Genomic DNA, 12538 nt, shown 5'->3' on the forward strand with positions numbered 1-12538 from the left:
CTCCTCCGTCCACTAGAACTCAAACACACGGTGGAGATCAAAGCTACGTCAACGGCACGTCAAACACCAGAGAAGACGAGTCTGAGCTCAGTGAGCTTATTCTGCTTTGGCCCACGGGACGCCTCCGTCTGTAAAGTGATGCAGTAATGTGACAGCTTCCTTCTTTATGCTAAGCTAAGCTAACCATCGCTACATGTCGTACTGTCCCTTTAACTGTGAACGTCAGCGGTGTTACCTGAGGGGTTGACGGTCAGGAGGCTTCCTCCATCAAACAGAATCCAGAGACCGCAACCCAACACACTTAAACCCAGAGCCTGTGGACGGAGGTCAGAGGTCAGAGGTCAGGTCCAACTAACATTTATGTTCTTGTTAAATGATAAAGTTGTGATTCATTCTCTTTGAGTGGAGAGTTGATCATGAAGCTGTATAATAATAATAATAATGATACTAAAAATAATATTAATATTAATAGTGATAGTAATGAAGAAAATAACAATAATCATTATAGTTATAATAGTTATAATTATTTTGTATTATTATTATAATTATTATTATAATTATTATTATTATTATCATCATTATTATTATTATTATTATTATTATAATTATTATTATTATTATTATTATTGTTATAATAATAATAATTGTTATTATTATCATTATTATTATCATTATTATTATAGTATTATTATAAATGTATTCATCACCAGAAAGATGAAGTTAAAAACTTCAAAGCAGAAGTTCAGCAGCTGAATCTTCACATCCAGCTTCATAGTTCTTCACTCAGCAACAACCAGCAGGTTCTGTTCAATAGAACCACAGCAGGTTCTCTTCTGTTCTGTTCTGTTCTGTTCTGTTCTGTTCTGTTCTGTTCTGTTCTCTTCTCTTCTTAACACAATTCTGCTGTGTTCATTAGAACCACAGCCGGTTCTTCAGTCGTGTTCTCCAGTAGAATGTTTTCTTTAGCTTCAGCTTCAGCGAAACCAGAGATCAGAGTCCACTTCCTTATTGCCTCTAAACATTAGACTGATCCCACCATCTCCATGGAGACACACACACACACACACACACAAACACACACACACACACACACCTACACAAACACACACACTCACACTCACTCACACACACACACACACACACACACACACACACACGCTCACGCTCACGCTCACACACACACACACACACACTCACTCACACTCACTCACTCACTCACTCACTCACACTCACACACACACTCACTCACTCACTCACTCACACACACACACTCGATCACACACACACCCTACACACACACACACACACAGTGAAATCTTTTCAGGAAGGAACTTCCTCTTCATCCTTCTTTGTTAACTCCATGAAGTGTATTTAAACTGCATTTCCCACAATGCCTTTCAGCAGCTGAAACAAACAGGAACGAGGAAACAGACTGAAAATAATTCATGAAATCAACTTTAACCAAAGTTCACGAGTCATTTAGGTTTATGAGATTATCTACAGATATTTTAATAATCATTGATAATATAGCCTGATTAGAAACATGACTGATGTAAGTATAAATATGTGGGATAGATGAATACTGTATTTATATGTATATATATATATATGTACATATACATATATATATATATACTCAGCTCCGTTAAAGAGGACTCGTGTCCCCTGGAGGGTCCTCAGACCTCAGTGTGAGACCCTCTGCTGCAGTTAGAGGGGAACACAAACAGGCCTCGTGACCTTTGACCTCTGAGTTAAAGAGAAAGTTGTTACCGTTAGTCAGAGTGAGTCTCACAGAGGTCAAAGGTCGGCGCTCCGGCTCGTTCCCACGTTCATCAGTAGCTTTTACTGCTCGGCAGCCGGCCAATCGTTTCCATCCGTCCGGCCCGGTTACCGCGGCGACGGCTCGTCTCGATCAAACCAAGCAATGGATGACAACGTCACCGTGACTGTGACATCATCAGAGCATCTGTGACATCATCACCCAGTCGCCATAATAAACATGTTGGAATAGTTTGTTTCTGAAAACACAGAAACGTTTTGATTAAGTCAACGAAGTAAATCGAGAAACCGTTTATGTGGTGAAAATAACTACAACGCAGGACTTTCACCCAGGAGACCACCGGTTCTTGGATTACGTCCGTCGCCATCTTGTTTTTTTGCAACCAGTGAACAGGAAGTGACCATATATGGAGTGAGGAGGAGTGACGTAGAGACGCCGTATACGTCTCTGGTGTCGACCTGTCAATCAGTGTGTAGCCCCGCCCTAAAGCATCCCCTGCTTTATGGTCTGTTTGACTCTAAATGGAGCATCATTTACTAAATGAACATCATGCTGTATTGAAGAAGACTTGAAACTAGAGATTGAGACCATAAACTCATGTTTACAATGTTTACTGAGGGAATAAATCAAGAGAGAAGTAGAGTCATTTTCTCATAGACTTCTATACAACCAGAGGAGTCGCCCCCTGGTGGACAGCAGAGAGAATGCAGCTTTCAAAAACCTACAACGGTAACGTGTTTTTTCTGGCGACTGGGTTGGACATCAGTGTGACATCATGAAGAGGATGCTGCAGTAAATTACATTAACACAGAATTACTTTATTGATTGTAACCATAGCAACAGATAATCCCGCTCTCTGATTGGCTGTCAGGTTCCAGGTGGTTAACTGACTGAAGGGAGGAACATTTTCAGACCTCAGGTACCTTCCCAACGGCCTCCAGAACCCCATGAAGGACCTGAACAACTTTATGGAGCTCTGGGGCATCTTTCAGATCTACTTGTACCAGAACCACTAGAACCAGAACCATTAGAACCAGAACCACTAGAACCAGAACCACTAGAACCAGAACCACTAAAATATCCTGAGGACCCTTAAAATACCATCATCCTGGAATATATTTTATTTGTCCTTGAAACAAATTAATAATAAGAATAAATAAACAGAAAGATGGATAACGTGATAATAAATCAGTTCTCATATGTTTATTAGTGTGTAGACGGATAATATAAATGTAATATAAACAGTTTAAGCACATACATTATTATAATATATAATATATGTTAGACACACTCACACACACTCACACAAAGACACACACACACACACACTCACACACACTCACACAAAGACACACACACACACACACTCACACAAAGACACACACACACTCACACAAAGACACACACACACACACACACACACACTCACACACACACACACACACACACACACACTCACACAAAGACACACACACACACACACTCACACAAAGACACACACACACACACACACACTCACACAAAGACACACACACACACACACTGTCATCACACAAAGACACACACACACACACACACTGCTGTATCCAGAGAGTTTCCCAGAAGGAAGAATTCCTGACAGGCAGCTCAATCCATCACCCCCCCCCCCCCCTGTGGCATGCTGGGAGTTGTGACTGGGAACACTGGGGATGTAAATCTGTGTTAATGTGCGTTAGAGAGTTTAAACACAGAAACACGGTGGCACACTAACATGCACTAACATAAACTAACATGCATGCTCACATGCACTAACATGCACGCTCACATGCACGCTCACATGCACTAACATCAACTTACATGCACGCTCACATGCACTAAAATGCACGCTCACATGCACTAACATCAACTAACATGCACGTTCACATGAACTAAAATGCACGCTCACATGCACTAACATCAACTAACATCAACTAACATGCACACTCACATGCACTAACATGCACGCTCACATGCACTAACATTCACCAACATGCAATAACATGAACTAACATGCACCCTCACATGCACTAATATGCACGCTTACATGCACTAACATGAACTAACATGCACGTGTTTTGCCGGCTCTGTGAACAAAGAGAGGAGAAGCTCTGATAAAAACAAACAGAGAGAGACTTCATCCTCTGATCAGGTTGATGTTTCTCCTCTATATCTCTAATAGATGATAGTTATTGATCAGATATTGATGATTGGAATGTAAAATAGAATACAGAACATTTATCTATCTCTGAATGAAGCCCTCTGATTGGTGCACACAGACAAAGCTCAGGGCAAAGAGAACATTCTCTAAATCATTTAAAATCTATTAAAAGAATCAGAGCGCCGCCTTCAGGACAAACTGGACATTACATAACAATAAAAACATCATAATGTGTTTATGATATGTTGTTATTGATTTGCCTTTAAACTCATTTTAAATGAACCCCTTGACATTTTTTCTTTACTAACAAAGTACAGAACCCAGTGTAGTCTTGTTCCTGTGACGTCTCCGGTTCGATTCCTGCCAGTAAAGATGTAAAAACAGAACCTCTCTGAGTCCAGGACCCTGTTGTTTGGCTTGTGATTCAAGCTGCTGATCGTCTGTTCCCGATCGTCTGTTCCACACACCACACACACACACACACACACACACACACACACACACACACACACACACACACACACACACACACACACACACACACACACACACACACACACACACACTCACACACTCACACACACACACACACACACACACACACACACACACACACACACTCACACTCACACACACACACACACACACACACACACACACACACACACACACACACACACACACACACACACACACACACACACACACACACACACACACACACACACACACACACACACACACACACACACACACACACACACTCTGCATGTCAGGATCTGTCCTGTTGAAGTTTCACTTTCTTCATGACTGCACTCTAACAAAATACAAGTCTGAAAATGTGTTTTAACCCTTTAAACTCCTGGAGGCTCCAGAGATCCTTTAGGAGGTTCTAGGTGACAGGTTCAAGGTTCAAGAGTTCAATGACAACAGGATAAAAACACTTTATATAAGAGTTCTGTTGATGTACATGTATGTGTATATATGTATATGTACTTGATCTGTTTAGTAACCCTCGGTTGTGCTAAGGGTTAACCTGACAGACGGAGGAGGAACCTCCCACGGCCGTCCGTCTGCCTCAGTCAGGTTGAGTCTCTCGTCCAGGATGAACGTGTTGCTGCCTCTCTCTCTCTGTCTCGCTCTGATGATGTCATCCTGCTGTGGTGAGTGACCTGTGACCTTCTGCTTTATATCTGTTGTTCTAAACAGGTTTATGAGTCATCTTGTTGTTGTTTGTTTCAGTGTTTGTTTGTTGACCCATGTGGATCAATAAAAACAACATCTGTTACCACGGCAATGGCTTGTTTTAATATTACTGTTATTGACCCAAACTAGAAAAATGAGTCATGATCACCAGTGATGGTCTAAAGGGGTTTCAGGGGGTTCTACTGGTCATTGAAGAGGTTCTGAATGTGTTTAAAGCGGTTCTAGCGGTCATTGAGGAGGTTCTGGAGGTTTTGAGGTTCTAGTGGTCATTGAGGAGGTTCTAAAGATGTTTCAGGAGGTTCTACTGGTCACTGAGGAGGTTCTGGAGGTTTTGAGGTTCTAGTGGTCATTGAGGAGGTTCTGAAGGTGTTTGGGAGGTTCTACTGGTCACTGAGGAGGTTCTGGAGGTTTTGAGGTTCTAGTGGTCATTGAGGAGGTTCTGAAGGTGTTTGGGAGGTTCTACTGGTCACTGAGGAGGGTTTAGAGGTGTTTTAGGTTCTTCCAATCATCAAAGGTTTCAAAGTTTTAGTTTTTCCTTCTGAGGATTGTTGGTAGAACGTTGTCTGGTTATCGTACGGTTGGTAGTTTGATCTCCAGCTCTTCTGGTCTTCATATTGAAGGTCGCTGATGTCGACATCAAACTTCTTCTGTTTGTTTATCCTTATTTATTTGTTTGTTTTTCTATTGAAATACATTTTTATATAATGTTAACTTCACATTTTAGATCAAATCAAACGACCGGATTGATTTCCTGTCAGCCGTTAGATTCAGTTCATTAATATGAAATCAATCTCAGAAGTTCAGTGAACTTTTATTTTTCATTTCTCAGCTGCTGATTCACATTTTCCTCAGAACACTTTGAAGCAGAAATGAAACAGCTGTGGTCTCGTCTTTGAAACAAAAGGAACAAAGAATCCTGATCTTAATTCAAACTGTAAAAACATGAACAATAATTCACACTAAATATTTTAAAGGTTAATAAACCTCCAACTGAAAGTCAAGATAAACATTTTAAAATAAAATATTTATTTAAGTGTAACTTTCTTTAAGACGTTTCCACAAATAAGAAAACAAAATGCTTCTGTTACATTATTCATGTTTCACTTTTAACTCTTAAGGCGTTATTGATTATTGTTACAATATCATCAAATTACTCCATAATAAATCATCATACCTGCTGGTCTCAAGGACGCTTAGCACAAAGGACCCAGGGAGAAACTGTTAGCCTAGCTTAGCACAAAGACTGGAAGCTTAGGGAATATGTAAGCCTAACTAAGCACATAGACTCGAAGCACAGGAAACTGTTAGCCTAGCTTAGCACAAAGATTTAACATGGGAGAACTGTTTGCCTAGCATTGCAAAAGACTGGAAGCAAAGGGAAACTGTTAGCCTAGCTTAGCACAAAGACTGGAAGCAAAGGGAAACTGTTAGCCTAGCTTAGCACAAAGACTAGAATAAGGGGAATGAACATATTTTTTGTTGTGAGTCATCTGTAAAGTTCCCCGCTGTGGGACTAATAAAGGATTATCTTATCTGATCATCAGATAAAAGAAATCTGTAACTGAACTCGTCTTTGTTCATTTCCAGAGATTCTTTCTGTGTTGAATCATGAAACTTTATCGGCTGATGAGATCAGACAGGAAACACTGAGCTTCTTCTTCTTCTTTTCTTCTTCTTCTTCTTCTTCTTTTCTTCTTTTCTTCTTCTTCACGGTCTGTCACCAAACAAATGAAAACATGAAACAAGAGTCTTCGTGTTCTTCACTGAGCTCAGCAGGAACTCATCCATCATAGAACCGATCCAACGTTCAGACAACGTTCTGTCTCTTTGTCTCCGTCTTTAAAGATGTTCAGATAAACATTTTGAGATCAATGAGTCAAAGTTCTGAGATTTTAGATTTCTTATTATTCTTATTATATTATAATTATTATAATAATGAATCTTCTTCTTCTTATTATTATTATTATTGTTATTAATCCTGTTATTACTATTTTATTATCAGTATCAGTATCATTACTATTATTATTATTATTATAATGGTAATAATAATTAATAAATAATAATAATAATAATTATTAATGGTGTTCCTACTATTTTATTATCATTATTATCTGTCCTATTCAACATGTGTAAACATCTGTAACTGCTCTGTGCTCTCATCTATCTTTAGCGTGACGTCAGTTGGACTGATATGTTTTGTTAACCTGGTCACGTGACCTTCGGAGCGGTGAGAGGAGTTATTTCAGCGCTTCGTTTCTTTTTGACGAGAAGAACAAATAGAGTTTGATTAAAACTGAATAAACTGAAAGTGTTTGTGCTCAGAGTCCCTGAGTTCAGGCTGCAGGCGAGTCCAGACACGACTGTGAGTCAGAGACGGATTCAGGTGTTCATCTCTGAAATATCATAACGAGTTCTATAAATACGACTGAACATTTAGAAAACACAAAGATAACTGCACATGTATCTTTATATTTATATATCTTATATGTGTTTTTATTTTCTATTTCACATTAAACATTGCAGCTCTTTTTATTTTTCAGTTAAGGGTTTTAAACTTAAGGTAATTAATTAATTAATGAAGTCACTTCCTATCAGTGAATGAACTAACTGACCAATAGCTGCTCTTCAGGAAGTGAGATCAGAAACTCTCCTCTAAACACGCTGATCAACACAGACGTCACCTTTAACTTTGATCCTCCAACATGGCGACGCCTGAGCCGGAGGCCAGCAGCTAACCGTGCTAACAGTGTTAACCGTGCTAACAGTGTTAACCATGCTAACAGTGCTAACCATGCTAACAGTGTTAACCATGCTAACAGTGTTAACCATGCTAACAGTGTTAACCTGAGGGCCAGCAGGAGGATGGGTGTTTCCATGACGACAGAGCAGAGCAGAGAGACTAACCAGTGCACGCTCACATGCACTTACATTAACTAACAGTTTTCATAAAGTTAGACACTTCTGGTCTCAACTTTATACATTACTTTAAACATTTTTCTTCTGAATGAAACAAAGACGAGTCGTTTTTTATTGGTGTTTTTTTAAAACGTCCTGAAGTCCCTGAACGCAACCTCGTCCTCTAAATCAGCTTTAAACAGGAAGAAGATCACATTTCATTTGAGTCCCACAGGTCCACTGATGGTTTATTACTGTGTGTGTGTGTGTGTGTGTGTGTGTGTGTGTGTGTGTGTGTGTGTGTGTGTGTGTGTGTGTGTGAGTGAGTGTGAGTGTGTGTGTGTGTGAGTGTGTGTGTGAGTCAGTAATCATGAACATGTGACAAAACATTTAATAATGTTTTGTCATAATTCTTCAGCAGTGTTTCCTGCTCGTACACAGATTTTTCTTGTCTGAAATGAACAATATTAAAACATTACAAACACATAAAGTATGCTGAAGTAGGAGAAGTACAGTACTGAAGTGTTAAAGTACTTTAAAATCTGAAAAGACACATTCATCAAAACACCAAAATGTTCTTTGTAAAATATGTCAACTTTTATTTTCTGTCGTGTTTTTACCAAAAAAAGGAAAAAAAGAAACAAAATGTCCAGATTTGTGAATGGAGTTTGGTTTGTATGTTTAGCTTAGTTTAGCTTAGTTTAGCTTAGCTTAGCGTAGCTTAGCACAAAGACAGGAAGTGAAGGGGGAAACTGTTTCACTTTCTTCTTCTTCTGCTTTATTTCCTCTGGAGACGCAGGAGGACATGAAGAAGAGACGACCACGTCCGTCTACGAAGACTTGTTGACGTCGTCGACGCCGGACTACGACTACGACTACACCGCCACCTTCGACTACTTCTACGGTGAGACAGTATCAGAGCTGAGGCAGCAGTGTTCGCAGTACTCGTGGTACTAACAGCAGTACTCGTGGTACTAACAGCTGTACTCGTGGTACTAACAGCTGTACTCGTGGTACTAACAGCAGTACTCGTGGTGCTAACAGCAGTACTCGTGGTGCTAACAGCAGTACTCGTGGTACTAACAGCTGTACTCGTGGTACTAACAGCAGTACTCGTGGTGCTAACAGCAGTACTCGTGTAACAGCAGTACTCGTGGTGCTAACAGCAGTACTCGTGGTGCTAACAGCAGTACTCGTGGTACTAACAGCAGTACTCGTGGTGCTAACAGCAGTACTCGTGGTGCTAACAGCAGTACTCGTGGTACTAACAGCAGTACTCGTGGTACTAACAGCAGTACTCGTGGTACTAACAGCAGTACTCGTGGTACTAACAGCAGTACTCGTGGTACTAACAGCTGTACTCGTGGTGCTAACAGCAGTACTCGTGTAACAGCAGTACTCGTGGTGCTAACAGCAGTACTCGTGTAACAGCAGTACTCGTGGTGCTAACAGCAGTACTCGTGGTGCTAACAGCAGTACTCGTGGTGCTAACAGCAGTACTTTCGTGGTGCTAACAGCAGTACTCGTGGTGCTAACAGCAGTACTCGTGGTGCTAACAGCAGTACTCGTGGTGCTAACAGCAGTACTCGTGGTGCTAACAGCAGTACTCGTGGTACTAACAGCAGTACTCGTGGTACTAACAGCAGTACTCGTGGTGCTAACAGCAGTACTTGTCTTGCAGTGACCGGGCCGTATTCTTCGGAAGTCCACAACAAGGTGAGACATCTGCAGGTGTTTGTTTACAAAGTCACATGATTCACCTGAAAACAATAACACATAAATAATAACACAAATATATTACATATACATGTATAATATAAATATAATACAAGTACATTACAACTTATATAAATATATAGTATGAATGTTTACATAAACATTTTTATACAAAATGAATGTATAACATAAATCTATTACATATACATGTAGTTTATTATAACTTATATAAATGTATAGTTTAAATACAATAAAATAGGAAATAATAAATAAATATATTATAGGTGCATTAAATCTTAAATATATAGTATACATTTAAAATATATATAAAATATGAATGTATAACATATACGTTTTTTATATAAATATAATGTAAGTACATTTTAACTCATAAATATATGAAATATTAAATTAGAACCTAAATATATTATATAAACATGTACATTATAAATACAAAATAACTTTTATGAATATATATAATATACATTATCAAATATAAATTTAAACATATAATCTAAATATGTTACATATAAATGTGTACTATAAATCGAACAGTGGAGTCTCTCTGTGGAAGCTGACGGTGTTACTGTTCCTCTAAACAAAGAACCAGCAGTGATTTAAAATGTGTGACCTCTGACCTCATCATGAGTCATCGTCAGCCCGTTTATGACTCGTCTGATTGGTCTGCTCGGTCACGGCGGCTTTAACAAAATAAAGTGAGCACTGTTTCGTGTCCAGAGACGCCTGAAGGGGACAGGAAGTCCATCATTAACATCAATCTCAAAATAAAAGCCTCTGATGTCCGATTGGTTCCAGCCAAACACTGACGAGTCCATCGTGAACTTGAACGCAGCTTTGTCTCCTTGTGTGATGTAATGGTTCTCTGTGACCTCTGTGTGACCCCGTCAGGCCTCAGGGATTGGTCGGGTGAGTCCGCTGCTCCTGCTGGGATTGGCTGTCCACCAGATCTTCAACTGATAGGGTGGGCGGAGCTAAGGACCACCTGCAGACAGGTGAGAGACGTCTCTCGATGAACCAGACTCCTTTCACATTTTAACGTTTTTAACAGACAGACTGTGAAACCCAAAGTGATGAGCGAGCACGATTCAGACCGTTGATTTTAATCAGTTCAGTTAAAACGAACCACTGATGCATCTCTGACATCACTTCCTGTCTGACTCTCTGCTGTTCTATCAAAATAATAGACAGACTGTCCCAAAATAATCAGAAAAGAAGAACAAATGTTTCTGTTTGTGTCCGAAAAATAAAGGTTAAAAGAGAAACATGATCACTGACCTCCTCTTGTCTCCTCCTCTTGTCTCCTCCTCTGTGTCCTCCTCTGTCTCCTCCTCTGTCTCCTCCTCTGTCTCCTCCTCTTGTCTCCTCCTCTTGTCTCCTCTTGTCACCTCCTCTTGTCTCCTCCTCTGTCTCCTCCTCTTGTCTCCTCCTCTTGTCTCCTCTGTCTCCTCCTCTTGTCTCCTCCTCTGTCTCCTCCTCTTGTCTCCTCTTGTCTCCTCCTCTGTCTCCTCCTCTTGTCTCCTCCTCTTGTCTCCTCCTCTGTCTCCTCTTCCTGTCTCCTCCTCCTCCTCACATCAGTTGCTGATCAATAACTGATCACAGGCTGAGGATAATCAATAACCTGCTGACACCACTTCCTGTCCTTCGGAACGTGTGATTGGTCGACTGAAACCACCTGATCGGTTGATGTAACCATGACGATATATTAACTGTTTACAGTGAATAAATGATTTCTCACAGTCAGTCTGCTGATGATGGTTATTGATCGATGACTCATGTTGTCTCTGCTGGACAGATCAATAAACACCAATCAAGAAAAAAATAATTACTGAGCACTTCATTTATTGGTTTATTAAACAGAGACACTTTGTATTGTTGTTATTATTATTATTACTTTTATTATTACTATTATTACTATTATTGTTACTACTACTATTATTATTACTATTATTATTATTACTATTATTACTATTATTATTATTACTATTGTTAATATTATTACTATTATTATTACTATTATTACTATTATTATCATTACTATTATTATTATTACTATTATTACTATTATCATTACTATTATTATTACTATTATTATTACTACTACTATTATTATTATTACTATTATTACTATTATTATTATTACTATTATTATCATTACTATTATTATTATTACTATTATTATTACTATTATCATTACTATTATTACTATTATTATTACTTTTGTTATTATTACTATTATTATTACTATTATTATTATTATTACTATTATTACTATTGTTAATATTATTACTATTATTATTATTACTATTATTATAATTACTATTATTAGTATTGCTATTATTATTATTACTATTATTATTACTATTATTATCATTACTATTATTATTACTATTATTACTATTATTATTACTATTATTATCATTACTATTATTACTATTATTATCATTACTATTATTACTATTATTATTACTATTATTATTACTATTATTATCATTACTATTATTACTATTGTTATTATTATTACTATTATTATTATTACTATTATTACTATTGTTAATATTATTATTATTACTATTATTATAATTACTATTATTATTATTGCTATTATTATTACTATTATTATTATTACTATTATGACTATTATTATTATTACTATTATTATTATTGTTATCATCAGTATTATTATTGCTATTATTATTATTATCATCAGTATTATTATTGCTATTATTATCAGTATTATTATTGCT

The 12538-nt window shown here is 38.0% G+C and overlaps 1 protein-coding gene across 1 annotated transcript in view; it reads right to left on the reverse strand.

Moving 5' to 3' along the window:
* Positions 1 to 1052, reverse strand: part of si:ch73-139j3.4 (tetraspanin-19) — a 5576-nt gene extending 4524 nt beyond the window's left edge. Inside the window, exons 1-2 of the mRNA XM_054620929.1 lie at positions 708 to 1052; positions 236 to 314 (exon numbers count right to left, since the gene is read on the reverse strand). Of these exons, the coding sequence (XP_054476904.1) occupies positions 236 to 314; positions 708 to 773 (145 nt within the window). The 5' untranslated portion in view covers positions 774 to 1052. The remainder of the gene's footprint in view (positions 1 to 235; positions 315 to 707) is intronic.
* Positions 1053 to 12538: the final 11486 nt, after the last annotated feature.

The sequence above is a fragment of the Anoplopoma fimbria genome, chromosome 20 (genome assembly GCF_027596085.1).
Source record: "Anoplopoma fimbria isolate UVic2021 breed Golden Eagle Sablefish chromosome 20, Afim_UVic_2022, whole genome shotgun sequence".
Taxonomy (NCBI): Eukaryota; Metazoa; Chordata; class Actinopteri; order Perciformes; family Anoplopomatidae; genus Anoplopoma; species Anoplopoma fimbria.